This window comes from Triturus cristatus, chromosome 5_2 (assembly GCF_964204655.1).
Source record: "Triturus cristatus chromosome 5_2, aTriCri1.1, whole genome shotgun sequence".
NCBI lineage: Eukaryota > Metazoa > Chordata > Amphibia > Caudata > Salamandridae > Triturus > Triturus cristatus.
In genome coordinates, this window is record NC_140588.1 from 171,678,369 (window position 1) to 171,705,519 (window position 27,151).

General features: G+C 47.9%; 1 protein-coding gene across 1 annotated transcript in view; it reads right to left on the reverse strand.

Annotated features, from left to right (window-relative positions):
- KDSR (3-ketodihydrosphingosine reductase) overlaps positions 1-9,180 on the reverse strand; it is a 310,571-nt gene extending 301,391 nt beyond the window's left edge. The window contains exon 1 of the mRNA XM_085606936.1: positions 8,824-9,180. Within this exon, the coding sequence (XP_085463062.1) occupies positions 8,824-8,931 (108 nt within the window). The 5' untranslated portion in view covers positions 8,932-9,180. The remainder of the gene's footprint in view (positions 1-8,823) is intronic.
- Between the last annotated feature and the right edge of the window lie 17,971 nt (positions 9,181-27,151).

Below are 27,151 nucleotides of genomic sequence, written 5' to 3' on the forward strand. Positions count from 1 at the left end.
AAAATGGTACCATCTTTACATTTGCTAAAAGATTTGAAATCTTAAAACAACAAACAGAAAGCAAAAAAGCTAATGTGTCGGAATCTCCCTGTACTACACCAAGTGAAACAGAATCAGACCTAAGTGAAGGAGAACAGCAATCAACAGTTACCAGGAAGTTTTCTTTTTTAGAAGAAATGAAATTACTTTATCAGGAACAACAAAATCCGAGAACCAGAGGAAGAGGACAAGGCAGAGGACGCACAAGGGGACGAGGAAGGAGCCAATTTGGAAAACCAAACCACGGCGAAAAACAAGAAGAAGCAGAAAAACAAAAATACCATTTACGAAACCGAACAGTGATAAGAAAATAAATAAACCTATAAAAACAGATCCCAACTTAATAATCAACTTATCGAATTACAACCTGACGCAAGCAGAACGTACATTATTGAACAAAGGCTTAACATTCTGCCCTGAAAAACATCAAGATGCAATCGAAACCCGAATCGACATGTACAAGTATATTCGAAAATTAAAACTAAAGAAATTCTTTGCAAAAATACCTAAACAACTCAAAGCTTGTGAAATGGATACAAACCCAATTTCAACTGAATCACAAGAAGGATATATCATTGCTGAAACATCAGCTTTAAGAACTGCCTATGACCTTGCCCATGAAATTACTCAGTCAGAAACAACAGACATACAAGCATTAGAAGAAATGGGCATAAGTACAGACAATCATCCACGGACTGAATTTAAGAACAAATCAAAATTCTGTCCATCGCTACATCCGGGGAACCGAATTGACACATTCCAAGATCTAGTTGTGGCAGAGCTAGAAGTCTTGGAAAACACAATTAACTCTAAAAAAGAGAATCTATCCTTAGAAGAGCGTCACGCATTACAGGCATTAAGAACCAACAATGCTATAGAAATAAAGCCTGCGGATAAGGGCGGAAATATTGTTATCCTCGATAAACAAGCATATATAGAGGAAGCAAATCGCCAACTAAATAACGAAAACAACTACACACTTCTATCCTCCAATCCTATTCCAATGATGACTAGAGACATACACATTCGATTAAATGAGTGGTATGAAGATGGCCTATTAAGTGCAGAAGAAAAGAATTTTCTAACGGTAACTAATCCAGTAACACCCACGATATATTTTTTACCGAAAGTCCACAAGACCCTGCACAAACCCCCAGGCCGACCCATAATTTCCAGCTGTGGGTCACTATACGAGAAGATAGCTGATTATGTTGACCATTTCTTGCTACCAATAGTCCCAACTTTAAACTCTTACATCAGAGATACTGGTGACTTCTTGAGAATTCTAATGGAAACAGAATGGCAACCTGACTACTTACTGGCAACAATTGATGTGGTCTCATTATATACTTCCATTAATCATGAGATAGGATTGACAGCCACAGCATACTTCCTGAAACAAAGACCTATTGGGGATCTGCAACACACCAATATGTTAATGGAAATGATCCAACTTTGCCTACGAAACAATGTCTTCCTGTTCGATAAAAAGATGTACTCTCAAAAGTGCGGTACAGCCATGGGAGTTTCTTTTTCTCCAAGCTATGCGAATCTCACCATGGGCTGGTGGGAGAAACGCATAGCTTGGAGGGAGGAAAATGAACCATATACTACGGACGTAGTATTATGGCTACGCTTCATTGACGACCTCTTCCTAATATGGAAGGGGAAGAAGGAAAAATTGGTGGAGTTCATCACAATATTGAATCATAATGAGGTAGGCCTAAAATTCACTTTCAATATACAATCAACTGAGATTGAGTTTTTGGACACAAAAATCTACATTAAATCTAACTAGATTCAGTCAACAGTCTTTAGGAAAGCAACATCTACAAACAGTGTCCTTCACGGATCTAGTTTTCACCCACAATCCTTGAAGCAAAGTATTCCGTATGGTGAGTTCCTACGGATGAAAAGGAATTGCTCTGAGCCAGAAGAGATGGAGAGAAAATTTCTGGACACTAAACAAAGATTTGCCTCACAAGGATACAAACACAGTGACATCACACGTGGAGAAAACAAAGCCAGACAAAAAACAAGAGCACAGACTCTCACAGTAAGAAAGAAAGTAACAGAAACTACTGAAGAAAGACCTCAACTGATTTTAACTTACTCAAAGGAGAGCTACAATATTCGTAAAATCCTGTTAAAATATTGGAACGTCATCAAAAAGGATCCTGACATTGGACCAACAATTGGAAGTCATCCTTTAATATCGTACAGGAAGGCACCGTCACTTCAAGACACACTGGTGAACAGCCATTTCGAAAACAGAACTACGAAATCTTGGCTTGAAGTAAGACAACAAGGATTTACAAAATGCATGACATGCAAAGCGTGTAAAATAGGCAAAAATCTAAAATCTATCAAAGACCCACGAGATCGAACATTCACAATTCAAAACAAGATTACCTGTGATACCCAATTTGTAGTCTATTTGATCGAATGTTTCTGTGGAAAAAGATATATTGGATCAACAATATGTCCACTGAAAAAGCGCATCCTTGAACATATACGCGCAATCCAAAACAATGACTTGACATATGCAATGACTAAACATCTACAGAGTCACATTGGAAAAACTTGGCAGGATATCAAGTACTCGGGCATTGCATGCATCAAAGAACATGAAAGAGGCGGGAACAGAACTCAAAAATTGAGACGATTAGAATCAAAACTAATCATCCGTTTCAAAACTAGAATCCCTGGAGGATTGAACGGAGATGATGAACTTTATGTACATTTGTAAGAACTTCATGAACAATTGACACCATATTTTAGACAAAAACAGCTTCCCTTGTAACATATTGGAATTGATAGAGTGAAATTTAAATGCAAACTAGCTCACTAAGACTATAATTTATGTATATAATAATGGATTACTGTCGTTGTCAGACGTGCTGTGTGGTCATCTTTTGTCAAAACAAGGAAATAGAGGTATAGAAATGGCACTCAGCCACAATATCTGTTTTAATTTCCTAGCTACTCTGACATTATACACGTAGGTTTCGTGTATATGAATTGCGACTACACGCAAAAATTAGACATTTACTATAAGTGTTCTTTTTTTGTCATCTCAGTGCTTAAAATAGACTAACTTGCAACTTAGGACCCTAAATCAATCCTTAACATAGGTGCCCACACAGTCACTCAGACTCGACGTAAATCCTAAATGTATTCAATACATTTTGTGTATAAAAAACTACCATACCCACAATGCCTCATTGCGGGAAATAGTGGTGAATTGGTATAAATAATGAAAGTGAGAAGGGACTCATGTATACTACCGTGACCAAGAACTGCCATAGTTCGAAACGCGTAGGTGAAGAGAAAATAAAACTTTAAACTTCAAAGATTCAGGAAGAGTGCGGCGTCTTTGTTTCATCAAAGCTTGCTTTTGGATATATATATATATATATATATATATATATATATATATATTACCTACTGGCGGTCGCCAGTAGGTAGTTATAGTTAGGACCCCTTTTCCATAGGAAATCCGCAACATTCTATTTTTAATAACTTTGGCGCCGGTCGACGAATCCTCGCGAATTTTTCAAAATAGGTGGGGCGCTATGCTCCGCTCCTACCCTGAAAGTCTCGGGGGGATTCGTCAAGCGGGGGCTGAGATAAAAGGGGGGTCCCAAAACGCGTTTTTCCCATGCATTTTTCCATAGGACCTTTAGACAGGGCTACAGCCCGAACGGCTGAACAGATTTACTTGAAATTTGGCAGAGAGGTAGTCCTCAGGTCAAGGAAGTGCCTTTTGTAGGTTTGGTGTAAATCTGTTCGGTAGAATCTGAGAAAATAGCCTTTAAATCAATATATATATCTGAGCCAGCGTACGGTGCGCTTACGGTACGCTTACCGTACGCGTACGGTGGCGTGCGCGATTCTGATTGGCTCTTAGATCTTAGTAAACATTCGAATCGGCCGAAACCAGGAAGCGGCGTCCGCCATTTTGTCTCTCGCACTGAGAGTGATTTTTCAAATATGAAGCCCAAAAACATGTAAAGGGGCTGTTTTGACAACTCCCACCCACATAGCCATGTTGAGGGAGTCCCCAAAGATCCCCCAAGAGCAAAAACGGAATTTTTATTTTTTCGGCAATTTCGCCGATTACGCGTACGGTAAAAAAATAGAAATAAAAAAAACACTATCCACACCCACCCCACCCCCTGTGCTTTAGGTGGCCGAAGGCCCCTAAATGTACAGGGTATATTAACGGTGATAAAAAACTAAATATTGTCAACATGGAATTATAAAATCGAAATAAAAAAAACACTATCCACATTGACCCCACCCCCTGTGCTTTTGGTGGCCGAAGGCCACCAAATGTACAGGGCTTATTAAAGTTGATAAAAACCGTGCACGGAACGAACTGCGTTAAGTGGGCGCGCACGCCTCGAATGGCGTAAAGTAACTTAGCATTTAAAAAAACGTACAAATTCACTGAAAAAACCATAGGTTTCACACACGTTATAGTTAGGAATTGGCATTTAAAAAACCTTGCAAATTCACTGAAAAAACCATAGGTTTCACACATGTTATAGTTAGCGGAAATTTTACTGATAAAAAACCAGTGAAATTGCCCCGTTATAGTTAGTGCTGGCAACTATAACTCACGCGACCGCAATCTTCTGCTGATGACATATGTGTCTTTATGAAAAAAAAATATTTGTAATATATGTATAGCTAAAAATGTATGGAAGAAGACATGGGTAAATAAGTGTCTAAATACAGTATTAGCATCAGCAGAGGATTGCGGTCGCGTGAGTTATAGTTGCCAGCACTAACTATAACGGGGCAATTTCACTGGTTTTTTATCAGTAAAATTTCCGCTAACTATAACATGTGTGAAACCTATGGTTTTTTCAGTGAATATATATATATACATACATACATACATATATACACACACACATTATAGTTTAAAAAAATATACCTATATAAAAAAAAAATCAAAAAATAGTTCCAAGATTTACAAATATTTTTTTTTCAATTAAAAACATGTAATTCTTTTTTTTTAAATGTTAAAAAAAATAAAAAAAACTTTAACAGAAATGATGAAAAACAGTATAAAAAAAAACAAATAAAGCAATTGATACACTGAAAAATAAAGATTTAGAAATCTTATGAAATTCATTAAAAACCATAGGTTAGAGATAAGTTATAGATAGGAATTAGCATTTAAAAAACCTTTGAAATTCACTGAAAAAAAACATAGGTTTCAGGGGCGTTCTAGTTAGCTGGACATTTCCCTCCTACAAAACCATTGAAATTCCCCCGTTATAGTTAGTTCAGCTAACTATAACTCGCGCCCCCGGCCATAGATATACATGTACTTTTAACTCTAATTTTCTCAGGAACTACTGAACGGATTCACACCATTTATGCAAAAGGCACGAGTCTGAACTGAGGACTACCTCTTTGCCAAATTTGGTGTAATTCCGTTCAGCGGTTCGGGCTGTAGCTGCGACAACAGATCCTATGGGGAAAACGCGTTTTGGGGCCCCCCTTTTATCTCGAACCCCGCTTGACGAATCACCCTGAGACTTTCAGGGTAGGAGCAGAGCGGAGCTGGCCAAAAGTTTGTAAACTTTCGCGAAGATTCGTCAACCGGCGCCAGACTTATTGGGAATAGAATGTTGCGGATTTCCTATGGAAAATAGGTCCTAACTATAACTATATACTGGCGACCGCCAGTAGGTAATTTTTTTTTTTTTTTTTTTGTCTTTTCCTCGCAAAAAAACTTGTAAAACATAAAATAGAAACTGTAAGAATAGTAATTCTTAACATTTCCTGAACCAAAAAAATGTATATGTGCTTGGCTAGATTAATGTAAAATCGCTGTGGAAGTACTGATAGGCTGGGAAGAATCTACATAAAAAGAACTTGTTGAACCCTTCACAAATTATTCTACTATATCAGTGGTGTGGAATTCAATAAAATATCTACGTGTCCATCAGGCAGGTCCCTCCATAAATCGACTTGTCCTGTAACAAAACCCACTAGTCCCTTTGGTGCCATGTAGCGCGGCGACAAATTATGACAGCAATCTCATTATACAAGAGCTCCGATATAGCCTTTCTGATTAGGCAATGGCTCATACCATAGTAGTGTTTAAATACTTACAATCCCCTTATGTTGCCACTTTTCCCCAGATATTCATACTGGGTCTGAAGATAGTGGTGGGGGATAGTTCCAAGGTTAGAATACCCTTTTGAGTCTGTCCAAGCCTACTAACTTGCATGTTTTAATGGTTTGCAACAACTCTTCTCTAATCTTTTTCCATATTGGGAAAAGTACAACTGATAATCGCAGGCGTATACCTTCTTCCAGAGTTGGGAAAAAAGTGGTTGGAGGGAAAGTGAACTTGCAAACAATCATATTTTCGTATGAGCAAATCTACACATGCAGATTTGCTCATGCTAAAATGCAATTCACAAGTATTTTCTAGAACTATTTCTTGTCCTACAGCTGTAAATTCTTGGGAATTCACAAAAGCCGTATAGCTACACTTAATGCAAGGACATATACCAAGGGTGTACTTTTGAGACTTTCTTTAATAATTGGGCCCCAAATTTGGTCTAGCATGGACCGTGACCTTTTGAGTTTATTAAAATACGGTCTTTCTCTCTCTGTATCGGCTGGCTTAACTCAGAGTTAAGAGGTGCATCCCAGCGCTGTGAAGACCTGCCTATCCAGTGTCGGTGGTGCACATGAAGAGGTGCTTTGTGGCATCATGGACAGCGGAACAGTGGCAGGGTGCTAGGAAAAAGGAAAAAAAAAAAAACTTGCCTACTGATCACCAACCGCTGCTTCTCCCCTGATGCAGGAACCAGGAAGCACACAGGCTCCCAGACTCCCCTAGCCAATCACAACGCTGCGTTGCAGCAGCATTGTGATTGGCCTGAGCGCCGTGGTTTAGCGCTCAGAGTGGGAGGCTTTGTGTGATTCTTGTGCTCCTCTACTTTTGTGGAACAGTTGCCGCTGGAGCGATCTATCCAATGTCAGAAGACGCTGAACAGCTCCTCTATTCATTTAAAGTCAGGAAGGGTGCCTCCTAGGCTAGAACAGCTAAGAGCCAACCATCCAGTGCAAGGAGGCGCTTTAGGGAGATGCATCCCAGAGTTGAAAAGTCTGTTGCGTCCATTTAAAGTAAGGAGGCTCTCTTAAAAAGATGGCTTATAGCGCTACAAAGATTGATGTATCAAAGAGAACACTTCCTAGTGTAGCGAAGAAGTAACCATCCAAAGACAGGGAGGCGCTATTTACAAGTGTTTTCTAGTACTAGTTGCAAGACAGATTTATCTTTAGTGAGGAAACACTCTTAGGGAGGTAGTTATTAGCGCTACAAAAAGAGTAATCTATCCATCTTAACTCAGTAAGGCGCTATGGAGAGATGCTATATAGTATAGCTAAAACTAGACTGTCCTATGTTAAGAGAGCACAGGGAGAGGTGGATCTTAAAGAAATGAAGGATCTGTTGATCTTAAGTCAGAAAAGGAAGGGGTGTCTTAGAGCAGTAATGAGCTAATCATTCAGGTGCCGTATTATGCATTGTGATTGTTCGCGCCTGGCACACCCTTTAAAAGGTGTGCCGGGCGCAAACAATCACAATGCGCCCTATTCTGATGCATGTAATATGGCGTGGGCGCAGAGTCAAAGGAATTCCCTCATTTACATAGGCCACGCCCCTATGCAAATGACTCTCTGAAGGTAGCGCTGGCACTTTAAGTGCGCCAGCACTATCGGTATTATAGAAGGGGACGCACAAGTGTCTGCGTCCCCTTATATAATACCAAAGTGCCCCGGGGGCATGCAAAGCGGGCACCGTTGTAATACGGCCCAAGGAATATATACACTAAGATTTTGTGAAGCAAATCGGCACCAAAAAAAATGCTGCTATATGCTGCAAAATTTCAATGTTTCTGCAGCAAATTTTGCGAATCTATGCTACAGTATCCTGGGGAATCTGTCCAAACTGGAATATACAGACAGTGTTTTCAGTCCTGTGATAACAAATGCATTGTGGGTGTTGTAGGCTTGTTTTGCTTCAATTGAACTAGTTAGACTAACAGACCCGAATTTAAAGATTTGTAGGTGTAAACTTTATGACAGGAGTCCGTGTCCGTAATGACATGTGACCTGCGTGACATAACCACTTCAGAATAGACGGATAACAAATGGAATTACAGTTTGTGATAACCTGTGTAAATTATGGCATAACAATCGGACTGAGTCTGCTTATAAATCAAATAGAACTGCAGAGCAACACAACGAGAGTAACTCCGTAAGCAGGCAAAGTGTCAACTTTGACAGCATCCTGCGTAAGAGCACGCTACCTATCTGCAAACCGCTTCGACGTCTGAAAGCAACAAGCCGTGCGTCTTTATATCATTGAAACAAGATTTTGAAAGGCGTGCACACTGATGGTAAAAAAGTTCAGACACGACTGCCTCACAGACTGACACAGCAGTACAAACAATTTCGAAAGTTTTTTGATGCACTTTTCTGGAACTGCGCAGACTTGGAGTCATGAGTTAACCCTGGCGTGTCCACACCAATCAGAAAACATAGTAAAAGCACGGCAATATGCGCAACACGGCATTAATACTATCCGGGGGTGCTCGCGCCGCTACCACTCACCTGCAGGGCTCCCCGTGACCTCAGAAGCTGATCGGTGACAAGGGCAGCCTGAGCATCCCCAACCCCCTAAGTATAAGCAGGCTCGCCCCCGCCTCACTCCCAGCGAGACAGCAGCGGACTCGAGGCACTTACCACTACGTGCGCCCCGGCCAGCTTCAGCGGCTTGGGGCTGATGAGCGGGGACACCATGTAGAGCAGCAGCACGAAGGCCACGGTGAAGGCAGCGACCAACAGCAGCATGGCGAGAGCGGACACCTCCGGCCACCAGTAGGCAGACGGCACGCACGCCCCCGTGGTTTACCTCCACCCCCTCGACATGCAGGGAGCTGGGCGTGTGTCCGAGCTGCAGCAGAAGACCGCTCGGGTCAGTTCGCCCCGTCTCTCGGGAAGCCGCAGCCGCCTCAAGCTTGTTTTTCCGGTGACTTTTGATGAGGTTTTCCGCGTCGCTCTTCACTGGCGGGAGGAGCCAAGGCTCGGGGGCCGCCCTCTATCTGTGAGAGGGAGTAGTGCAGCCCTGCCTACGCCAGCTTGACGGCCAGGGATGGTGAGAAGAGGACTCACCGAAGGTTCTCAAATGTCTGGACAAATACAGAGAAGGAGTGGGCGCTACTCTATCAAACCAGAAAATATTCGTACTATGTATTTACTATATGGAGACAATAATTCGTGATCTACTTTGATAATCAAAGTTTACGTAGCTACCAAGTTTTCATTTAGTATATGTGTGACATTTCTATGTCATCAGTGAGATTGTGTGAAATTTTGACAGGTGCGACACTTTGAGTGACATATTTTCAAGAGGAGCGCAAATAAGTCCTGTCCGTATGAGCACATTGCAGTGGGTTGTTTACTTTGCTTCCATGTTTCACTTTGTTATTTAGAATACTATGTATGTAATTGGAATGTTTTACTTTGAACGTGAACATGGAGTGTACACCGGCTCGAGGTTCGATGGGCTGAGTCAGTTGCCGATCGAGCTTCCTGTTGGAGACACGCTCCATGTTGTGGGTGATTCTTTTGAAATAAATACTTACGTTAATCTTTTAAGACGACTCGCAAGTGATGGATTGATGAACCATTACACACATCAATTTCACAAATGACCCTTTTGTGCACTGTTATACTTGCTATCCAGAGTGCTTAGAAATGGCAGACGTTCAGTTTGAAACCCTCTTCAAAAAATACATTATTATAGTATGAGAGTAATTTTTCACATTTGATGGCAGTTTGGTTATGCATCATAAATGGTAAAACACGCTGTTTGTTGATACATAACGTGCCTTATGTTTATGTGAAAGGAATGCACTGTGCAGACAGGCTTTGTAAATAATTATGTTGTAGTTATGTTATATTAATTTAACTTATTAACTTTTACATTCAATGCGGTATGCTGGCCACGTATATGCTGGGGCGTGCGCTGCGCAAATAATGAGACACACACTCACTGTGAGCTTGTGGGTGCGGACTGCCCCCGAGCAGGCACACCCCTTCCTTTTATTCTCCACGCTCCACCCACTGGCGGGAGCGTGTGGGTGCGACACATCCGGCGGGTGCCAGTAACATATAGACTGCTCACTGGTTACATCCCATCTCAACTCAGTCTCTTTTTCTTCTGCGGGATCCTGGCCGCTCCACCACTTGGCAGGCACAGTCTTTTAGACGGGAGCTTGGTCTGGGGTTCTCTCATAGTCTGTACTTGGGGTGATCACCCCGGATGGCAATGCGGTACTCCGGTCCCTCAGGGTTTGTCGTTGTCGTCACACAGTTATTAGTGGTTGGCGGCTCCAGCTCCTGGTGCACCTCGCGGTGCGCCGCTGGTGTTGCTGGTGACCCGGTACTCACAGAAGGTTCTTCTCTCTCGGTTCCGTGGTGCTCCCCGATGTCTTGGTGTTAAATGGTAGCGGGCAGTCGTAGTCGATAACCTTTCAAGTATTGCCCGGCGGTAATCGCCTCTTATACCATTCGATGCTAAATCAACAAAGAGGCAGGCGCCGGAGACTGGAAGGCAGGAAACAAAGTTTTATTCCGTCGGAGTGGAACACATCAGATCAGACAGCGAGGTATCGTCACGAGGTGCTCTAACTGCATCTCTGAGGCCTGGCCTCTTATACACAGGTTTATGACTTTATTGCAGGTTTATCATACATGGCACATTCTTGAGATCGCTTTGATACATGAAAGAACATCCTCAGAATCCCAACTTCAAGCTCGTTCCCACACATATCTACAGTGGAAGTCCCCACCCCACACACAGTAGGAGATGGCTATCACACAGCTGGACATTCCGCCAATTCCCGGGGGTGTGTGCGACTGGTCGGGAACCAGGGGGTGGGGGCCTTGATCTGCTGTAATCCCTTTGATGTGGGGTGTTTCCTTTACAGTAGGGGCAATAAACTGCATCCGCAGGGCTAGGTGATGGCCTGGGATCGGTTCGGACAATCGGGCGCGGAGGAAGGGGGTTATCAGAAAGGATGTATGACCATGTATGGGATGAAAAGGAAGTGTTGGTCAGGCACGGGGTGCGATTCCATGGCAGGGTTGCGCAGAAGGAGAGGTTTTACAGCCCATGTACGAGGGAGCGGGGGTGGCCAGCGCGCGGGGGATGTTCGCAGCGCCTGAGGGGCGCGCTGGTGATCGGCGATGAGCGGGGAGAGAGATTGGGGTGCCTAAAATGGCTGTCGTACGTTTTCGGTGCGTGGCGCTGGGGAGAGGCAAGATGGCGCAGATAATGTTCAGTTACAAGCTAAATTTCCACAGTAGGTGTTGTCAGCTTCCATAATGGAGCGAGGTTCCGGCACTCTTTTGAACCAAGAGATGTTTTGTGTCACTTTCTCCCCCCCCCCTTCGCCACTGTTACCATGGTCCCTTTCACATTGACCACCGTCCAGTGGCCCGGGTCGTACCTGGTCCGGAATTTTCTCCCCTGCCTCCTGTCCTTCACAATCACAAAATCTCCACTTCGTAGTTCTCTGTGTGTTGCCCCATGGGTTCGGGGGTGGCCAGCGCGCGGGGGATGTTCGCAGCGCCTGAGGGGCGCGTAGGTGATCGGCGATGAGCGGGGAGAGAGAGTGGGGTGCCTAAAATGGCTGTCGTACGTTTTCGGTGCGTGGCGCTGGGGAGAGGCAAGATGGCGCAGATAATGTTCAGTTACAACTAAATTTCCACAGTCCTCCCTTTTAACATATCTCGCCAGCTTGTCTAGTTCGGATCTATCCCCATAATACTACGAACTTCCACCTCATACAAAGCTTTCATTCGATCCGCTTCAAAGTTCAAAGTCTTAGGGCAGATGCAGTTCATAAAAAGCGAACATAAAGGTGGCAGGCACTGAATCCCCAAGCAACATCCACATAGTATCACAATCGGTATTAGGATAAATGAAAACAGCCTCCATCCCCAACTTCTAATAGTGTCCCAAAACCAACTTCCCAGTGACCATCCTTCTTGCTCCTGATGAACCTCTGTGGAAAGTCTGTGGAGGTGTTCAATTGCTTTGTAGACTGAGGGTGAGTTATCCGGTACGTAGGTACAACAGCTGGACCCAATGATGCGGCATGCTCTTCCACGATCAGCCAGAACCACATCTAGAACGAGGCGGTTCTGAAGAGCTACCAGGCGGACGGCCTGAAGCTCGGCGGTGTTGTTGGCGAGGATGCCAGCCGTAATGTTCATCGCCGTTTCGACTGCCTGAGTTAAGTGGCGGATGGCACGGCTGTTTGCCATTGGACCCCAGAGTGGAACAAGTCCCTTTACTGCATCCAGGAACTGTGCTCCGGTGGAGTCGGCTTGTACAATGTCTTTGGCACGTTTCTGTCGGTGATGGTTTGCTGGAGCCACATATGTCGGAGGAAGGACAAAAGCGATGTAGCAGGTGCCTCCCCAACCTTTCGGAAGCCAGGTGTAGGCCTTAGTACCACAGACGAAGTACATATTTGGGGAGGTAACAAAGGAGGGTGGATCAACTGAGTCCAATGTTCGGGTGATGAGGCAGGAGCTGTGGCCCACCAGCTGCGCCCCCAGGCCTTCGAGGCACATAAGTCCAGTGATGTTGATAACGGATAGGGCCACTGTTAGGGTGGCGGCCGTCCGTTTCCGGAGGTAAGAGAAGGTGGGTCTGGCTGGGTTGTTGAATACCTGCATTTCAACTCGTTCTTTGGCAGGGATGTCCATGTGAAAGGAAGTGTTTGATCTCAGAGGACAGAAGGGAGCAGAAGTTTTTCCAGTTTTGTTCAGCCAGAACCCATGGTAGAAGTGTGACACAGTTTTGCCGGAAGTGGCATTATCCTTGTAGCTTTCTTGCAGGAGGATTAGCCAAGCGAGGCAGGAGCCATGGACAGAAAAAGGTGAAGGGATGAAAGGGATAGAGTGTCCGGTGGCATGTGGTAGCAATCCACAGATCCAGCAATTGGTGGCATTGGCGGCAAGATTGTGTTGGTGGAGCAACTGCACAAAAGAGTTATTCCAGAACTCCTTACGCCTCTCTCGGAGTTGGGGTGAAAGTGAGATCAGATGGTGTTCTCTCATGGTGGTAGGTTGAACGGTGGTCAGCAATGTCTTGTGAGCAGGTGCGCTCTCCTCTATGATCCAGAAGGTGACCACGAGGAGAAGGCAAAAGAGAAGGGTAACGAAAAGTGCAATAGTCTTTGAGCTGTGCATTTTGTCAGTCTTTGGGATTTTGTAGTGGATCTTTGGACGTCCGGTTGCTTCCATCATCTTCATGTCGGGTGCTTCCATCACCTTCAAGGGACTCGGTAGCGGGCAGAACCACAGACTTTGTTTAGTTTCTCTCCTGGTGGCCTTTGAGGTGGCTAGGCAACCGCTCTGAGATTTCAACTTAGTTTGTGGTCTGCTTAGCCGAAGTTCCCTCCTTTCGTCGTAGGTTATACCCTTCCTTGGATGGCACAGTGGGATCGGGATATTTCGTTAATTCAAGTGTCTCTGTATCCGGGCAGTGGCTCAGGGATGGTCGGTCTTTGTCCAGAAGTTCCTCTTGGGCGGTGATGTTGTCCGTGGTCGTCAGGGTCGATGATACCTTCTTGCAGTGGTGTGCATGCAGCCAATTGCGCTTCCCCTCCACTCGAAGAGCTGTTCGGGTGGTGATCAGGACTTGCAGGGGGCCGGTCCACCGGGGCTCCAGACTCTTGGTGCGCTGGAAGTTACGCACTAAGACAAAGTCACCGGGTTGGATGTCGTGCCCGGGGCCCCTGGAAACGTCGGGAATGGCTTGCAGCACCTGCTGATGGATAACAGACAACGTTTTAGTTAGGTTGTACAAATAGTCAGACATGAGGACGTCCGGGACGTCGTGGATGGATGTTGGTTTCGGTGCAGTCCAAAGGTTCATGGGCCGCCCGAAGACGACCTCGTAGGGGGTTAAGTGGTGTTTGGTGGGGGTGGAACGCGTTGATAGCAATGCTAGCGGGAGAGCGTCTGGCCATTTCAGTCCTGTGGTGGCAACTATTTTTGCTATCTTAAGCTTCAATGTGGCATTATGTCACTCAACCAAGCCTGCAGATTGGGGATGGAAGACCGCATGGAACTTCTGTTTTACACCCAGCCCCTTTAAGATGAGTTGGATAACCTCGGCTACAAAGTGGGGGCCGTTGTCGCTCCACAAAATTCGACAAAGGCCGTACCGGGGGAAGAATTCTTTCAGTAGTACTTTTGCGGTAGTCATAGCGGTGTTGTCGCGGGTTAGGTAGGCTTCCACCCACTTGCTGAAGGCACACACAACGACAAGTATGTACTTCAAACCTTGGCACCTTTCTAACTGGATGTAGTCCATTTGTAGGACTTCAAAGGGGTGATTGGGAACCCCAAACCCTCCCCGGGGTACAGCAGTTCCTTTCCCAGGGTTGTGTTGGAGGCATACCAGGCATTGTTGGACCAGACGTTTGGCTGAGTCTGGGATTTTGTCGTTGTGCCAGACTTTGGAGATGAGTTCGATCATGGGAGCAGACCCTATGTGTGCGGGGGAGTGTGCCATGGTCAGCATGGGGATCAAGTATGAGTCAGGTAGCAACCATTTGTTCGAGTCTTTAGTTCGCCAGCAACCGTCATCGTCCTTCAATCCCACCCGTGCCCATTCAGTTAATTCGTGTGGTGAGCTGGCTAATTGGATGTCCCTAATCGTTTCCCTAGCATCCTTCCATTTCTCAGTTTGTGACCTGGTTACGTACATACGGGTCGTGGACCTATTCTCGGCTGTGGTTCGGGCAGTAATGTCAGCTAGTGCATTTCCCTGTCCTATAATGTCTGTCACTTTCTTGTGTGCCTGGCATTTGATCACAGCCAGCCGTGTGGGGAGGAGGACTGCTTCGGTCAGGGCAGAGACTAGATCTCCATGCAGGATGGGTGTGCCATGGGAAGTCAAGAATCCCCTCTCCTTCCAAAGGAGCCCAAAGTGGTGAACTACCCCGAAGGCGTATTGACTGTCTGTGTAAATGTTTGCGGTTGTCCCTGCTGCCAGGATGCATGCTCGTGTGAGAGCAATCAGTTCAGCCGCCTGTGCGGATCGCTGTGTGATGCGGGCTGTCTCAACAACTGTTCGGGCTGTGGTGACTGCATAGGCAGCTGAAGTGGTGGCATCGGGGAGCTTGATGCATGAGCCATCCACCCACAGTTCTCCGTCAGGGTCCGGGAAGGCAGTATCTCGAAGGTCAACCCTACTCTTGGTCTGTTCGTCGGTGAGAGTCACGCAGTCATGTATAGGGGGCGCATTGGGGTCAGTGTCAGGGAGAGGTAGTAGAGTGGCTGGATTCAGAGTGGTGCATCGTTTCAATGTGATGTGGGGTGCAAGCAGAGTCAGTTCATAACCAGTCAGTCATGCGCTAGTCAGGTGTTGAGTCTTGGTCTGGTTCAGGAGGGTGTCAACCGCATGGGGTACCAATACAGTGAGGGGGTTCGAGAGCACGATCCCCTCACTTTGCCGGATAGAGACAGCAGCGGCGGCTACTGCTCGAAGGCAGGCGGGCAAAGCTCTGGCTACAGGGTCAAGAGTGGCAGAGAAGTAGGCACAAGGGCGTTGTTTAGGACCTATGGACTGGGTTAGGACAGACAACGCGCATCCCTCCCTTTCGTGGGTGTAGAGGGAGAAAGGTTTAGTGTAGTCTGGGGTTCCTAGGACTGGTGCTGAGCAGAGGGCGTCTCGTAATTCTTTGAAGGAGGATTGGCATTCGGGTGTCAAGGGGAGGGGGAAGGGGACATCTTTAGCCAACAGGGAAAGCAGAGGTTTTACAATAAGACTGAAGTTTGGCAACCACTGTCGACAAAAGGAGGTGAGGCCTACTAGAGACCGCACTTGCTTCTGAGTTTTGGGAACAGGGGTTTCTAGGATGGTCTGGGGTAAGTTTCCTCCCGTCCTTGGATAGGAGGTGGCCTAGGTATGTCACTTGGGGTTGGCAGAACTGTAACTTCTTCCTGGAGACCTTGTGACCGTTCTCCGCGAGGAAGTGGAGGAGGTGAATGGTGGCTGTGACAGCAAGTGGGGTGGTGTCGGCCGCCAAAAGAATGTCGTCGACGTACTGTATTAACACCACTCCATCGGGTAATTGGACTGCATCTAGTTGTCTCTTGAGGGCTTGGCTATAAATGCTGGGACTCTCAGTGTAGCCTTGGGGTGCCCTACAGAATCTGTACGAACGGGCTTTTAAAGTGAAGCCGAACAGGTAGCGGCTGTCTGGGTGGATGGGGATGGAAAAGAATGCGTTCTTGAGATCAATAACAGTAAAGGTGGTGGCAGTGGACGGAATCAGGGTGAGGATGGTGGTGATGTCTGAGACCACGGGGTACTGAGGTATGACTACTTTGTTAACTTCTCGTAGGTCAACAATGAAGCGGTATGCTTTCTCATCTCCCTCGCCTTGCTTCTTTACAATGGGTAGGATAGGGCTGTTGCAAACATTACTGACTACTTCTTCTACTACTCCTGCATCGACTAGGGACTGGATGATTTCCACCAATGCCTTCTCGCCTTCGGGCGATATTCGATACTGTGGAAGCTTTGGGAGCACTGCGTCCGGTCGGACGGTTATGTGTACTGGGTCGATCACCATGCGCCCTACATCTGAGTCGGTTTTAGCCCATAGATGCGAGGGTAACGTGTCGAGTAGGGACAGGTCAGCATCGGTTATAGAGAGCATACATCGTGTGCGACAAGGTCCGAACAGATCTGGGTTATCGTGCAGGATGACTCGAACTCCGTCTGGGGAACATCTGATGGTAGCTCGGAAATGTTTTAGCAAATCGAGTCCCATAATAGCATCGGGGGTGTTGGAGGAGAGCAGAAAGGTCATGTCAGTGGCGTTATCTTCTAAGTCAAAGGAGATTGGTGCTGACAAGGGGTTAGTGGAGGGCGTTCCATCGAAGCCTATTGAGGTTACGTGTGAGCCAGACAAGGGTGCCCTAGGAATCAGTCGTTTAGATAACGCACTACGTGTCGCCCCAGTATCTACCAGGAATGGAGACTTTGTGCCCAAGACCTTAGCAGTGACGTAAGGACCTTGCTGGTCAACACGGAGTTCGACTGGATCCCTCCCTTGCCCCTGGCGGTCCTATGCGAAGTCATGGGTGCTTTCGTAGTCGGACTGCTGACACTGGTTTTGTCGGGGCGATCAAAGGTGTTTGGTCTGCCTGGCCTGTCGTTGATGGCGTCGTTCATGTACCCTCGTCCCTGTCCTCTACTTCTGGGGTCATATTCTATGTCTCTGGGGTCCCTATTTTTGTTCATTTCCAGAAGGACCGGGCACTGGGATTTCCAGTGTCCGAACCCTCTACAGAACGCACATTGGTTCCCATCTAAATCTCTTCGTCCGGTGTAGGGTGCAGGTGTATGGTCTCTAGGGGGTATCCTTCTAGAGGCGGTTGGTTGGTAATTCCCTTTAGGGGGCTCCCTTCCTATGGTCACCCCTTGCAACTGTGCTATCATTACCCTCTCCTTCAGTTCCTTTTTCTTTCTCTCAGACGCCCTATCGTTCTCATTCTTTTGGTTTTCGTAGTATTGGGCCATCTGGAGGATTGCTGCGGGTTTGGAGGCTGCCCAACTACTCTCGCTGGTCTGTAGCTTCTGGGAGACTTCTTGTGACAGACCCTTCACATAATTCTGGACATAGAGGTGATGTCCGGTTGCAGTGGTCATGTCCTGGCCACTATAATCGGAAAACACAGTCTCGAATCGAGAGAAGTATTCAGACACATCCTCCTGGGGTTTCTGGCGACAAGCCGTCACTATCGACCAGTCTACCTTTCTTTCTGGGATTAGAGTCTTCAATTTCTGTACAATCTTGCCTGGGAGCTCCAATATGGCTTTCGGGAGTTTCTGTCCCGGTTCTCGCTGTTTGTCTATGGTATCAAGTTGTACCCAGGTATATCCGAACGGTTCAGCGTGGTCAACTTTCCGGATTTGCTTCCACACATCAGCCGGCAGACATAACCCGAAGAACAAGTCGATATCTGCTAAGGTCATTATTGTTGAACCTAAGGCTGTACCTAGTTCGGTGTAGAAGGCAGTCGGGTTCTTTCTTAAGTCGGGTAGGGTTTTTCTAAAGGTCAAAATGTCTTGTCGGTCCCATGGCTGGTAGACCCAGCTATATACAACCCTTCCCTTCGCATCTTGGTGATTGATGTCGTCATGTGTTCCCTGACCTCGTGGGGGGACCCAGTAGGGGGCGGCTTCTTTGATGGGCATCATGGTATCAGCCCTTCCTGCTTGGGGTTTAGTCGCTATGGGGGTTTCTGCTTTGGTTGTTTGTCTGTGCTCTTTAAGGTGCCGGTAGACCTCGAGTGTACAAGTGAAGAGGTCCGTCACATCGCCCTCTCCTTCTTCCCCAATGTCTACCTTCCTATATAGGGCCGCTAAGCCTTCGGGACCTTTATCGTGGTACCTATCCTCGTATGTATTCAGGGCGTGATAACAAAGTCGTACGACAAAGTGTCGTCTGCGGTTGTCGGCATACGAGTTATACACGTCTGTTATATACTCCTCACTTTCCTTTCGCTCCACCAGTGTCCTTACTATCTTATCGATTCCGGCTCGTTCATCCTTTGTTAGTCGATTCATTCTGGTGGAATCTTTCTTTCTCATCTCAGGGTCATCTAACGTTATCGCCAACGTTGTGTTCAGTACAAGAGGCTCGGCCGGCGCGGAGGCCGTGAGGACCGAGGCCCTGGTACTGCTTTCGCTTGTGTTTGGGGGTTGTGGGGGTTGCACTACCGGTTGGGAGGGTGCGTATGGAGGGGGCATGTAGATGATCGGGGGACCTAATAGCAATTCGTCATTCGTTCGTTGCTTAGAAGACAACTCAGGGTAGAGCATAGAGGGGGTCCTAACAGGGTACTGGCCTGATGTTTCAGGCTCTTATTTTAGTTTAGCTTCCCTTCTCTCCTTTATTTCTTCCTCTAACTTTCTAGCGGCAAGGTGAGCTGCCTTTTGTAATTCCTTTTCTGCTTTCACTTCTTCCCTCTTTTTCTGTTGCGTTGCTTCTTTGAGCCACATGCCGATACTGTCAAGCATAGTAGGCGTCGTTTTATTACTACGTAGAGCTATTTCTAGTGTTTCTATTTTATGGTCGTCGAAGGATCCCATCAGTGGCCACTGACTCTCGGGGTCCTTCTTTGTATATTTATGCCATAGCTTGCTATAAGCTACGGCGACTAGTCCATATTTAGTGAACATGTCCTTATTAGGGGTGCCCTCCAGTGGAGCCGGATGGTCCACCTCTAATAAGCGGTCCAGGCAGAACCAACTACCAATCAGTGGGGAGAAGATAGGCATGACGGGTTACAACGGGGACAAAAGTCAGCACTACCTATCTTTTCACTGCTTGCAAAGACTAGATAGAATATCTCTATTCCTCGTTATTTGTAAGCAGAGAATACCTCCAAAGAACCAATATCGAACAACTAGTGTTCGGACAATCAATCAATCAATGGTGAGAAAGAGATAGGCACGACGGGTTACAATGGGGACAAAAGTCTGCGTTACCTACCCTTCACTATTTGCAAAGACTAGACAGAATATTTCTATTCTACGTTATTTGCAAACAGAGAATATCTCAAAGAGCACTATCCTTCAATACAATCAATATTCGGACAATCAATCAGTGGGGAGATAAAAATAGGCACGACAGGTTACAATGGGGACAAAAGTCTGCGTTACCTACCCTTCACTATCTGCAAAGGAAGAGAGAGTATTTCTACTCCTCCCCGTTTGTAGACAGCGAATATCTCAAAGAGAACAATCAATAAGCAAATACTAGTATTTCAATCAATCAATCAATCGTTTCGCAATTTGTCGTGTTTCACGACCTTACCCGGACCGCGTAGACAGTTTCTCGTCTTCCGCCTCCAGCGCCCAATCGTCCTCTACTCTCCGTTATTGCCGCGGCACTCCTGATGGTTCTCAGTCAGGACCGTAGATCACTCGAGAGAGGTCTGCTCGGAACCAGTGAAGTTCGGATGATCGGCTGCCAGACGAGGGTCTATCGGGCAGGAGCTCTCCCGATCGTTGCAGTCGTTCACTCTGTCGTCGGGACCTCTCCCACTGGATCCACGTGTCGCTGATAGGCCCCACGCTTGGGACGCCAATTGTTAAATGGTAGCGGGCAGTCGTAGTCGATAACCTTTCAAGTATTGCCCGGCGGTAATCGCCTCTTATACCATTCGATGCTAAATCAACAAAGAGGCAGGCGCCGGAGACTGCAAGGCAGGAAACAAAGTTTTTTTCCGTCGGAGTGGAACACATCAGATCAGACAGCGAGGTATCGTCACGAGGTGCTCTAACTGCATCTCTGAGGCCTGGCCTCTTATACACAGGTTTATGACTTTATTGCAGGTTTATCATACATGGCACATTCTTGAGATCGCTTTGATACATGAAAGAACAGCCTCAGAATCCCAACTTCAAGCTCGTTCCCACACATATCTACAGTGGAAGTCCCCACCCCACACACAGTAGGAGATGGCTATCACACAGCTGGACATCCCGCCAATTCCCGGGGGTGTGTGCGACTGGTCGGGTCCCAGGGGGTGGGGGCCTTGATCTGCTGTAATCCCTTTGATGTGGGGTGTTTCCTTTACAGTAGGGGCAATAAACTGCATCCGCAGGGCTAGGTGATGGCCTGGGATCGGTTCGGACAATCGGGCGCGGAGGAAGGGGGTTATCAGAAAGGATGTATGACCATGTATGGGATGAAAAGGAAGTGTTGGTCAGGCCCGGGGTGCGATTCCATGGCAGGGTTGCGCAGAAGGAGAGGTTTTACAGCCCATGTACGAGAGAGCGGGGGTGGCCAGCGCGCGGGGGATGTTCGCAGCGCCTGAGGGGCGCGCTGGTGATCGGCGATGAGCGGGGAGAGAGATTGGGGTGCCTAAAATGGCTGTCGTACGTTTTCGGTGCGTGGCGCTGGGGAGAGGCAAGATGGCGCAGATAATGTTCAGTTACAAGCTAAATTTCCACAGTGGGTGTTGTCAGCTTCCATAATGGAGCGAGGTTCCGGCACTCTTTTGAACCAAGAGATGTTTTGTGTCACTTTCTCCCCCCCTTCGCCACTGTTACCATGGTCCCTTTCACATTGACCACCGTCCAGTGGCCCGGGTCGTACCTGGTCCGGAATTTTCTCCCCTGCCTCCTGTCCTTCACAATCACAAAATCTCCACTTCGTAGTTCTCTGTGTGTTGCCCCATGGGTTCGGCCGGCAACGAGATTCGGATTCTTCCTCCGCTCTAGGACATCTTCCTTGCAGTATGGAGGCGGGGTCCACCCTGGACAGACAGGGAGTGTGTCTCGGCAGACTCCATTGAACATAAGTGCCCACGGGGTGCATCGGGTAGTGCTTTGGGGGGGTGCTCCTGTACTTCCGGAGGAATGATTGTAGATGTCGCCCAGGGTCTGCATTCTCCGCCACAGCGATCTGTAAGGCTTTTGTGAGGGTCCTTATGAACGTCTCAACCTCCCCGTTGGCTTGTGGCCATTGTGGGGGTGATGCGGCAATGTTGTATGCCGTTGCATGAAGTCATGGAACTCACTCCCTTGGAAGAGAGGCCCGTTGTCGCTCTTGATATCCTCTGGGCACCCGAACATTGTAAAAGCTTTCTCAAGTACTGGGGCAACCCAGGAGAACGCAGTGGAGCTGACTACGGCTACGGCTACTTGGAGTAGCTGTCGATCATCGCTACGGTCGCCCGACCGTTGGGGAAGCTCCTGAAGTCAATGCTCACCTTCTCCCATGGGGCTTTCCCTTGCTCTTCCGTCTGGATGGGTGCTGGTCTTTCTGAGGCACTGGTCAACTGGCAGGCCCGACGTCTCCTCACGTTTTCTTCTACCTGAGTCTCAAGCTCTGGAAGCCACACCTTTTCTCGCATCCGGGCCTTTATTCTCTCGACTCCTTGGTGTCCTCCGTGGGCGAGCTGGGTTGCTTGATGTTGTAGAGAGGACCCTCTTGGCAGAATCCCTCCTTGGGTTATGTTCAGCTCGTTCCTGATTCTCCACATTTTCAGGAGACATTCCCTCTCAGGCCCGGAAAAGTCGTTGGCTGATTGCAGGAACTGGTGCCAGTGTCCCCCTTGGACAGTACGGGATCTCCTTCTGCGGCCGCAGCGATGTCTTCCAACGCCAGGGCTTGCGGGCATGTTATCGTAGAAATCATGTTTAAGTGGGTTTCCAGCGCGTCGACAACCGATTCATCTACTTGTTCGTCCTGGGGTGCTGGGTGTCTCGAGAGGAAGTCGGCGGGGTTCTTGGCGCCGGGTCGGTAGGCTTCTTCCATTTCGTACTGCTGGAGTCCGATGGCCCACGTTCGATCCTCGGGGTGGGTGAGGTGCAGACCCTCTGAACAGCGGCACTAGGGGTTGGTGGTCAGTAATAGCCCTGATTGGTTGGCCACAGATGTACAAGTGGAAATTACGGCATGCCCATCTGATGGCCAGCGCCTCCCTCTCAATTTGCGCATAATGCCTCTCAGTGGGCGAGAGCGCCTTGCTGGCGTATGCTAGGGATGCCCATCTACAGGGTTCTTGCTGTTGGGTCAATACTGCCCCTAGGCCTACGGGGCTGGCGTCTACGAGTATTTGCGTTTGCTTGGCAGGATCGAAGTACACTAGGGTGGTGTGGTCGAGGAGGGCGGTCTTGATCCTCTGGAATGCTGTTTCTTCCAGGGTTCCCCACTTTCACATTGCGTTGGCCCGGGTGAGGTTGCAGAGTGGCTCCGCGATTGTGGCCAAGTCGGGGATGAACCGGCCACAGTATGTGGTCATCCCCAGGAAGCTTCGTACTTCGGATACTGTCACTGGGGCATCCTTGATCACTTGGGACTTCCACGGGTCCACTTGGATGCCTTCCTAATTGAACAGGTAGCCGAAGAATTCTATTTGGTTCTGGAAAAAGAGACCCTTTTCCTTGTGTAGGGTGACGCCATGGTCTTGAAGCCACTTCAGTGTTTCCCTCAGATGGCGGTAGTGCTGGTCAGCGGTTTCCGAGTGGATGAGGATATCATCACTCACATTCAGCACCCCCGGTAGGCCAGTTAGGATCTCCCTCACTGCGTCTTGGAATACCTCTGCTGCGCACGATATCCCAAAATGGAGGCGTTTGTATCTTCGTAGTCCAAGGAGGGTACTGAACGTGGTTATGTAGTGGCTCTCCTTGGCTAAGACCAGCTGATGATAACCTGCGTTCAGGTCTAGTTTAGAAAACCAGCGAGACCCGTTTACGTCAGCCTCTATGTCATCTATCGTTGGTGTGATGTTACGTTCACGCTTTATTGCCTTGTTGGGTAGGCGCATGTCTATGCATAGCCTGATCTTCCCTGGCTGTCTGGGCTTCTCGGCTATCACCATGGGGGACACCCACGGTGTGGGTCCAGAGACCTTTCAATGACCCCTAGGTCCTCCAGTTTTTGCAGTTCCTGTTCCATTAGGGTTCTGAGGTGGAAGGGGATCCTCTTGTGTCGTAGTGCTATCGGTTTGTTCAACGGGTCAATGTGCAACTTGACTGGTGCTTTCTTGATCCGACCCAAGCCTTAGAACAAACCCGCAAATTGGTCTAGTAGTTCTTTGGTTTTGTTCGCCTGTCCACTTCTTGTGAACATTACTAGTCCCAGATACTCCGCTGCATGACTGATCAGTAGAGTGTCAGCTTCTTGGTTTATGACATGAATGTCGGTCGTGATTTCATTGTCCTCCGACCGTATTGTTACTGTCATTTTCCCCCGGAGTGGTAGGGGTGAATCGCTCCCATATGCAAATATTTTTGTTTTAGATGGTTTGAGCTCTAGTTTGGGCTTCAGCCGATTATATTGTTGGATCCCCATGACATTTACGGACGCGCTGGTGTCAATTACAGCGATTACTTCTGACCCAGCGATCTTCACTGTGCACGTGGGCTGTGGCCATCTATGTTTCTTCAGTGCCTGCGTGAATGACACAAGGTACGTTTCTCCTTCGTCCTCTTTGGTGGACGAGTCTTCAACCTAGTAAGTGGCTCGCTCGTTCTTCCTTCCTCCTTGAGACGACGCCAGAGACACGCTCGACAATTGTCTCATGAGTTTGTGCATGGGCCTGGCTCCCCTGTTCTCCTTTCGTGGGCCATTCCGCACACGAACGCAAAATGGTTCGGAATTCCGCAGTTGGTGCACATTTTTCCTTGGGCGGGGCACTTGTGTGGTGGATGTTCCTCATGCCCACAGTACCCACACTGGCCTCTCGGAGTCTGGGGCGGGTGGTCCCGTGACCTGCTCCTCTTGTCCCGCTCTTGATGGCATCGGCTCTCTCAGTTTTGATGGTCGCGCTCTTTTCTGTCGTGCACGTCAGCGCCTGGTCCATTTCGTCTGCTCGCGTGGCTGACAAATCGTGTGACCGGGCCATGACCAGTATGTCATTTAGGGGTATGTTCGGCTGCCTCAGGATGAGTCCTCGTAGGACCTTGCTGCTCACCCCCTGTATAAGCTGGGCTCAAATCTCCTCCGCGGCTCTATCGTCGACTAGGTGCGTGCTCGCCAACTCCCTCAATCTTGTGTGGAAGGTGTCGATAGACTCCCCTTCCCGTTGTCTTGCTTGACGCAATATGAATCTCTCATAGTCTGGATTCAGTTGGGGGTCGAAGTGCGCGTTGAGCGCTGCGACTGCTGCATCATAATCCGTTGGGCCCCCAGTGCCCAGGAGGTGCTTGAAGAGTAAGTACTCTTCTTTCCCTACATAGTGAAGCAGGAATGAACAGCCCCCTCCGTCTCCCTGGTGGCTATAAAGTAATTCTCTAGACACCTCAGCCACGTCTTCCATCGCGGGGACGCCGTCGTAGGGTCAGTCGCTTCACTGAACGGGGGCAGTACTTCAGTGGGCGCGTGCTGAGTGACGACGCAGACCTGCACCGGCTGACCATCTGGATTATCTCCCATTTCTATTTCAGTATGTGTGACGTGGTTGGTTGGCTGCGCTCACGCCTGGTTGGTGCCTCTTGTGTCTACTCTCCTGGGGGCTCGCTGCCAGTGTGGCAATATGTGGGTGGGCCCCTGGTGGTCTGTGGCGTAGTTGTCCTTGACCTCTCCTTTATGGGCTCATGCGGCACCGTGTGGGTGCGTGACCTGCTCACTGTTGGGTCAACCTCTGTGGTTAATTGTGGGCCGCATGCACGGTGTACCCAGGGCCCACTTGGGCAGGCAGGGAGGTGGAGGCTGCTGCATGTGGGTTTCGCCGTAGGGCCAGGGGCTGCGCCTTACCGGCAGTTGGAGGTCGTTAAGTGGTTGCCCACCTGCGTCTTGGCATATGATGGCCCTCGCTGGGCCTAGTTCGTTTCAGGCAGCGACCACGCGGCTGCAAACAGCGTGGTTCGGGCTGTCGTCAGGGCCGCGTTGTTCCCCCGGCCAGTCCTTGATGGTTTGCAGGGGTGGGAGCATGAGTCCGGCTCCCCTCGTCGCCAGTGTTACATTCGTGGCAGTATGCTTGCCGCGTATATGCTGTGCCGCACGCTGCGCAAATAATGAGACACACACGCACCAGTGAGCTTGTGGGTGCGGACTGCCCCCGAGCGGGCACGCCTCTTAATTTTATTCTCCGTGCTCCGCCCGCCGGCGGGAGCGCGTGGGTGGGACACATCCAGCGGCAGCCAGTAACATCTAGACTGCTCACTGGTTACATTAACCACACGTTCACTAGTGGTTGCTTGGCTGTATGGGATGCATACTAAAATATACTAGAATGTACAATTAAAGGTAGAAAGATCCTTGTTTAACAAGCCGGGTCTTTAGATCTTCCCTGAAAAAGACATACTTGGTTTAAGACCGTGAGGATAAAGGGAGAGAGTTCCAAAGGGAGGGGACTAGAAAAGAGAGGCATTTGCCTTTGATCACCCACAACAGGAGACAGAGAACAATAACACCAAATTCCATATAGAGGGCACAGTACACTGGCAGCCAGTGACATTTGAAAGTGGTGGGGTGAATCAGCAACAGCAGGTCTCGAGGCTCACAGCTAGCAGGAACAACTTTATAGTCCTGTAACCCTGTCAAATTAGTTTACGTAACAGTTTAAAAAATTTGTTTTGTTTAAATAGATAAAAACAAAAGTACTTACCAATGTCGGTTTCACATTTGCAGGGAAGACCCCAGAGTCACGGGACCAACATCCGGTTGGTGGTTTCAGAGAAGTAAGGCACTCCGCTGTTCCCAGAAACCACAAAGCTTGACTTGGATGTGATGAGCCAACAAACCTAACCAATCCTGGAGCTGCTCTCATGCCATTTTCAGCATGAAAGTAGCGCAATGATTGGTCGGAGCAGGCTAACTACGCTTTCAGTCTAGGAGCCTGTGCCTGCAGTCCGCTCTGCTGTTATACAGCTCATATTGGTACGGTCTGAAGTGTGCATGTCGGGCTGGCTGTCGCAAGACAGACGGCCAATCTGAAATGCTCACTTTAGGTGAGTAATTCCTGCTGCCAGTAAGGAGACACAGTGCACTTCACTAACATGGTCATGTCCAGTGACCATTTTATTAAATGTACATTTGCTCTCATAGCAAGCAGTGTGACTCTCTACCGCCCTAAGGAGGAACTTTCACTGGGGAAGGATATTAGAAAAAGGAAATGAGGAAAACATAAGTTTCCAAACAGGGCAATGAAAGCAATAAAGCCACATTGAACTGGGCGTTCTACTTCATACAATTTAGGTCCAAAGGTCACTTTGAGAGAGCCTGCTAGAACATTTTAAACCCATTTCAGCATTACTTCTTATAAGCTCAGAAGATATTTACAAAGTTGGTGTCATAACTTCAACCTCTAACAGAATTTACGGATCAGCTGTTACTTGGCGTAAACATGAGCACGTCAACCTGCTTTATTCATATATGGACAACTTTGCAAATGTAGGTGTGAGTGTGGAGAAGCCTCCAAAGTTATTATACCCCATCCTTTTAACATTGAGTGACAAGTCACAATTAAAAGCTGGGTATGGGCAGATCTTCCTTCTGAAATCAGGGTA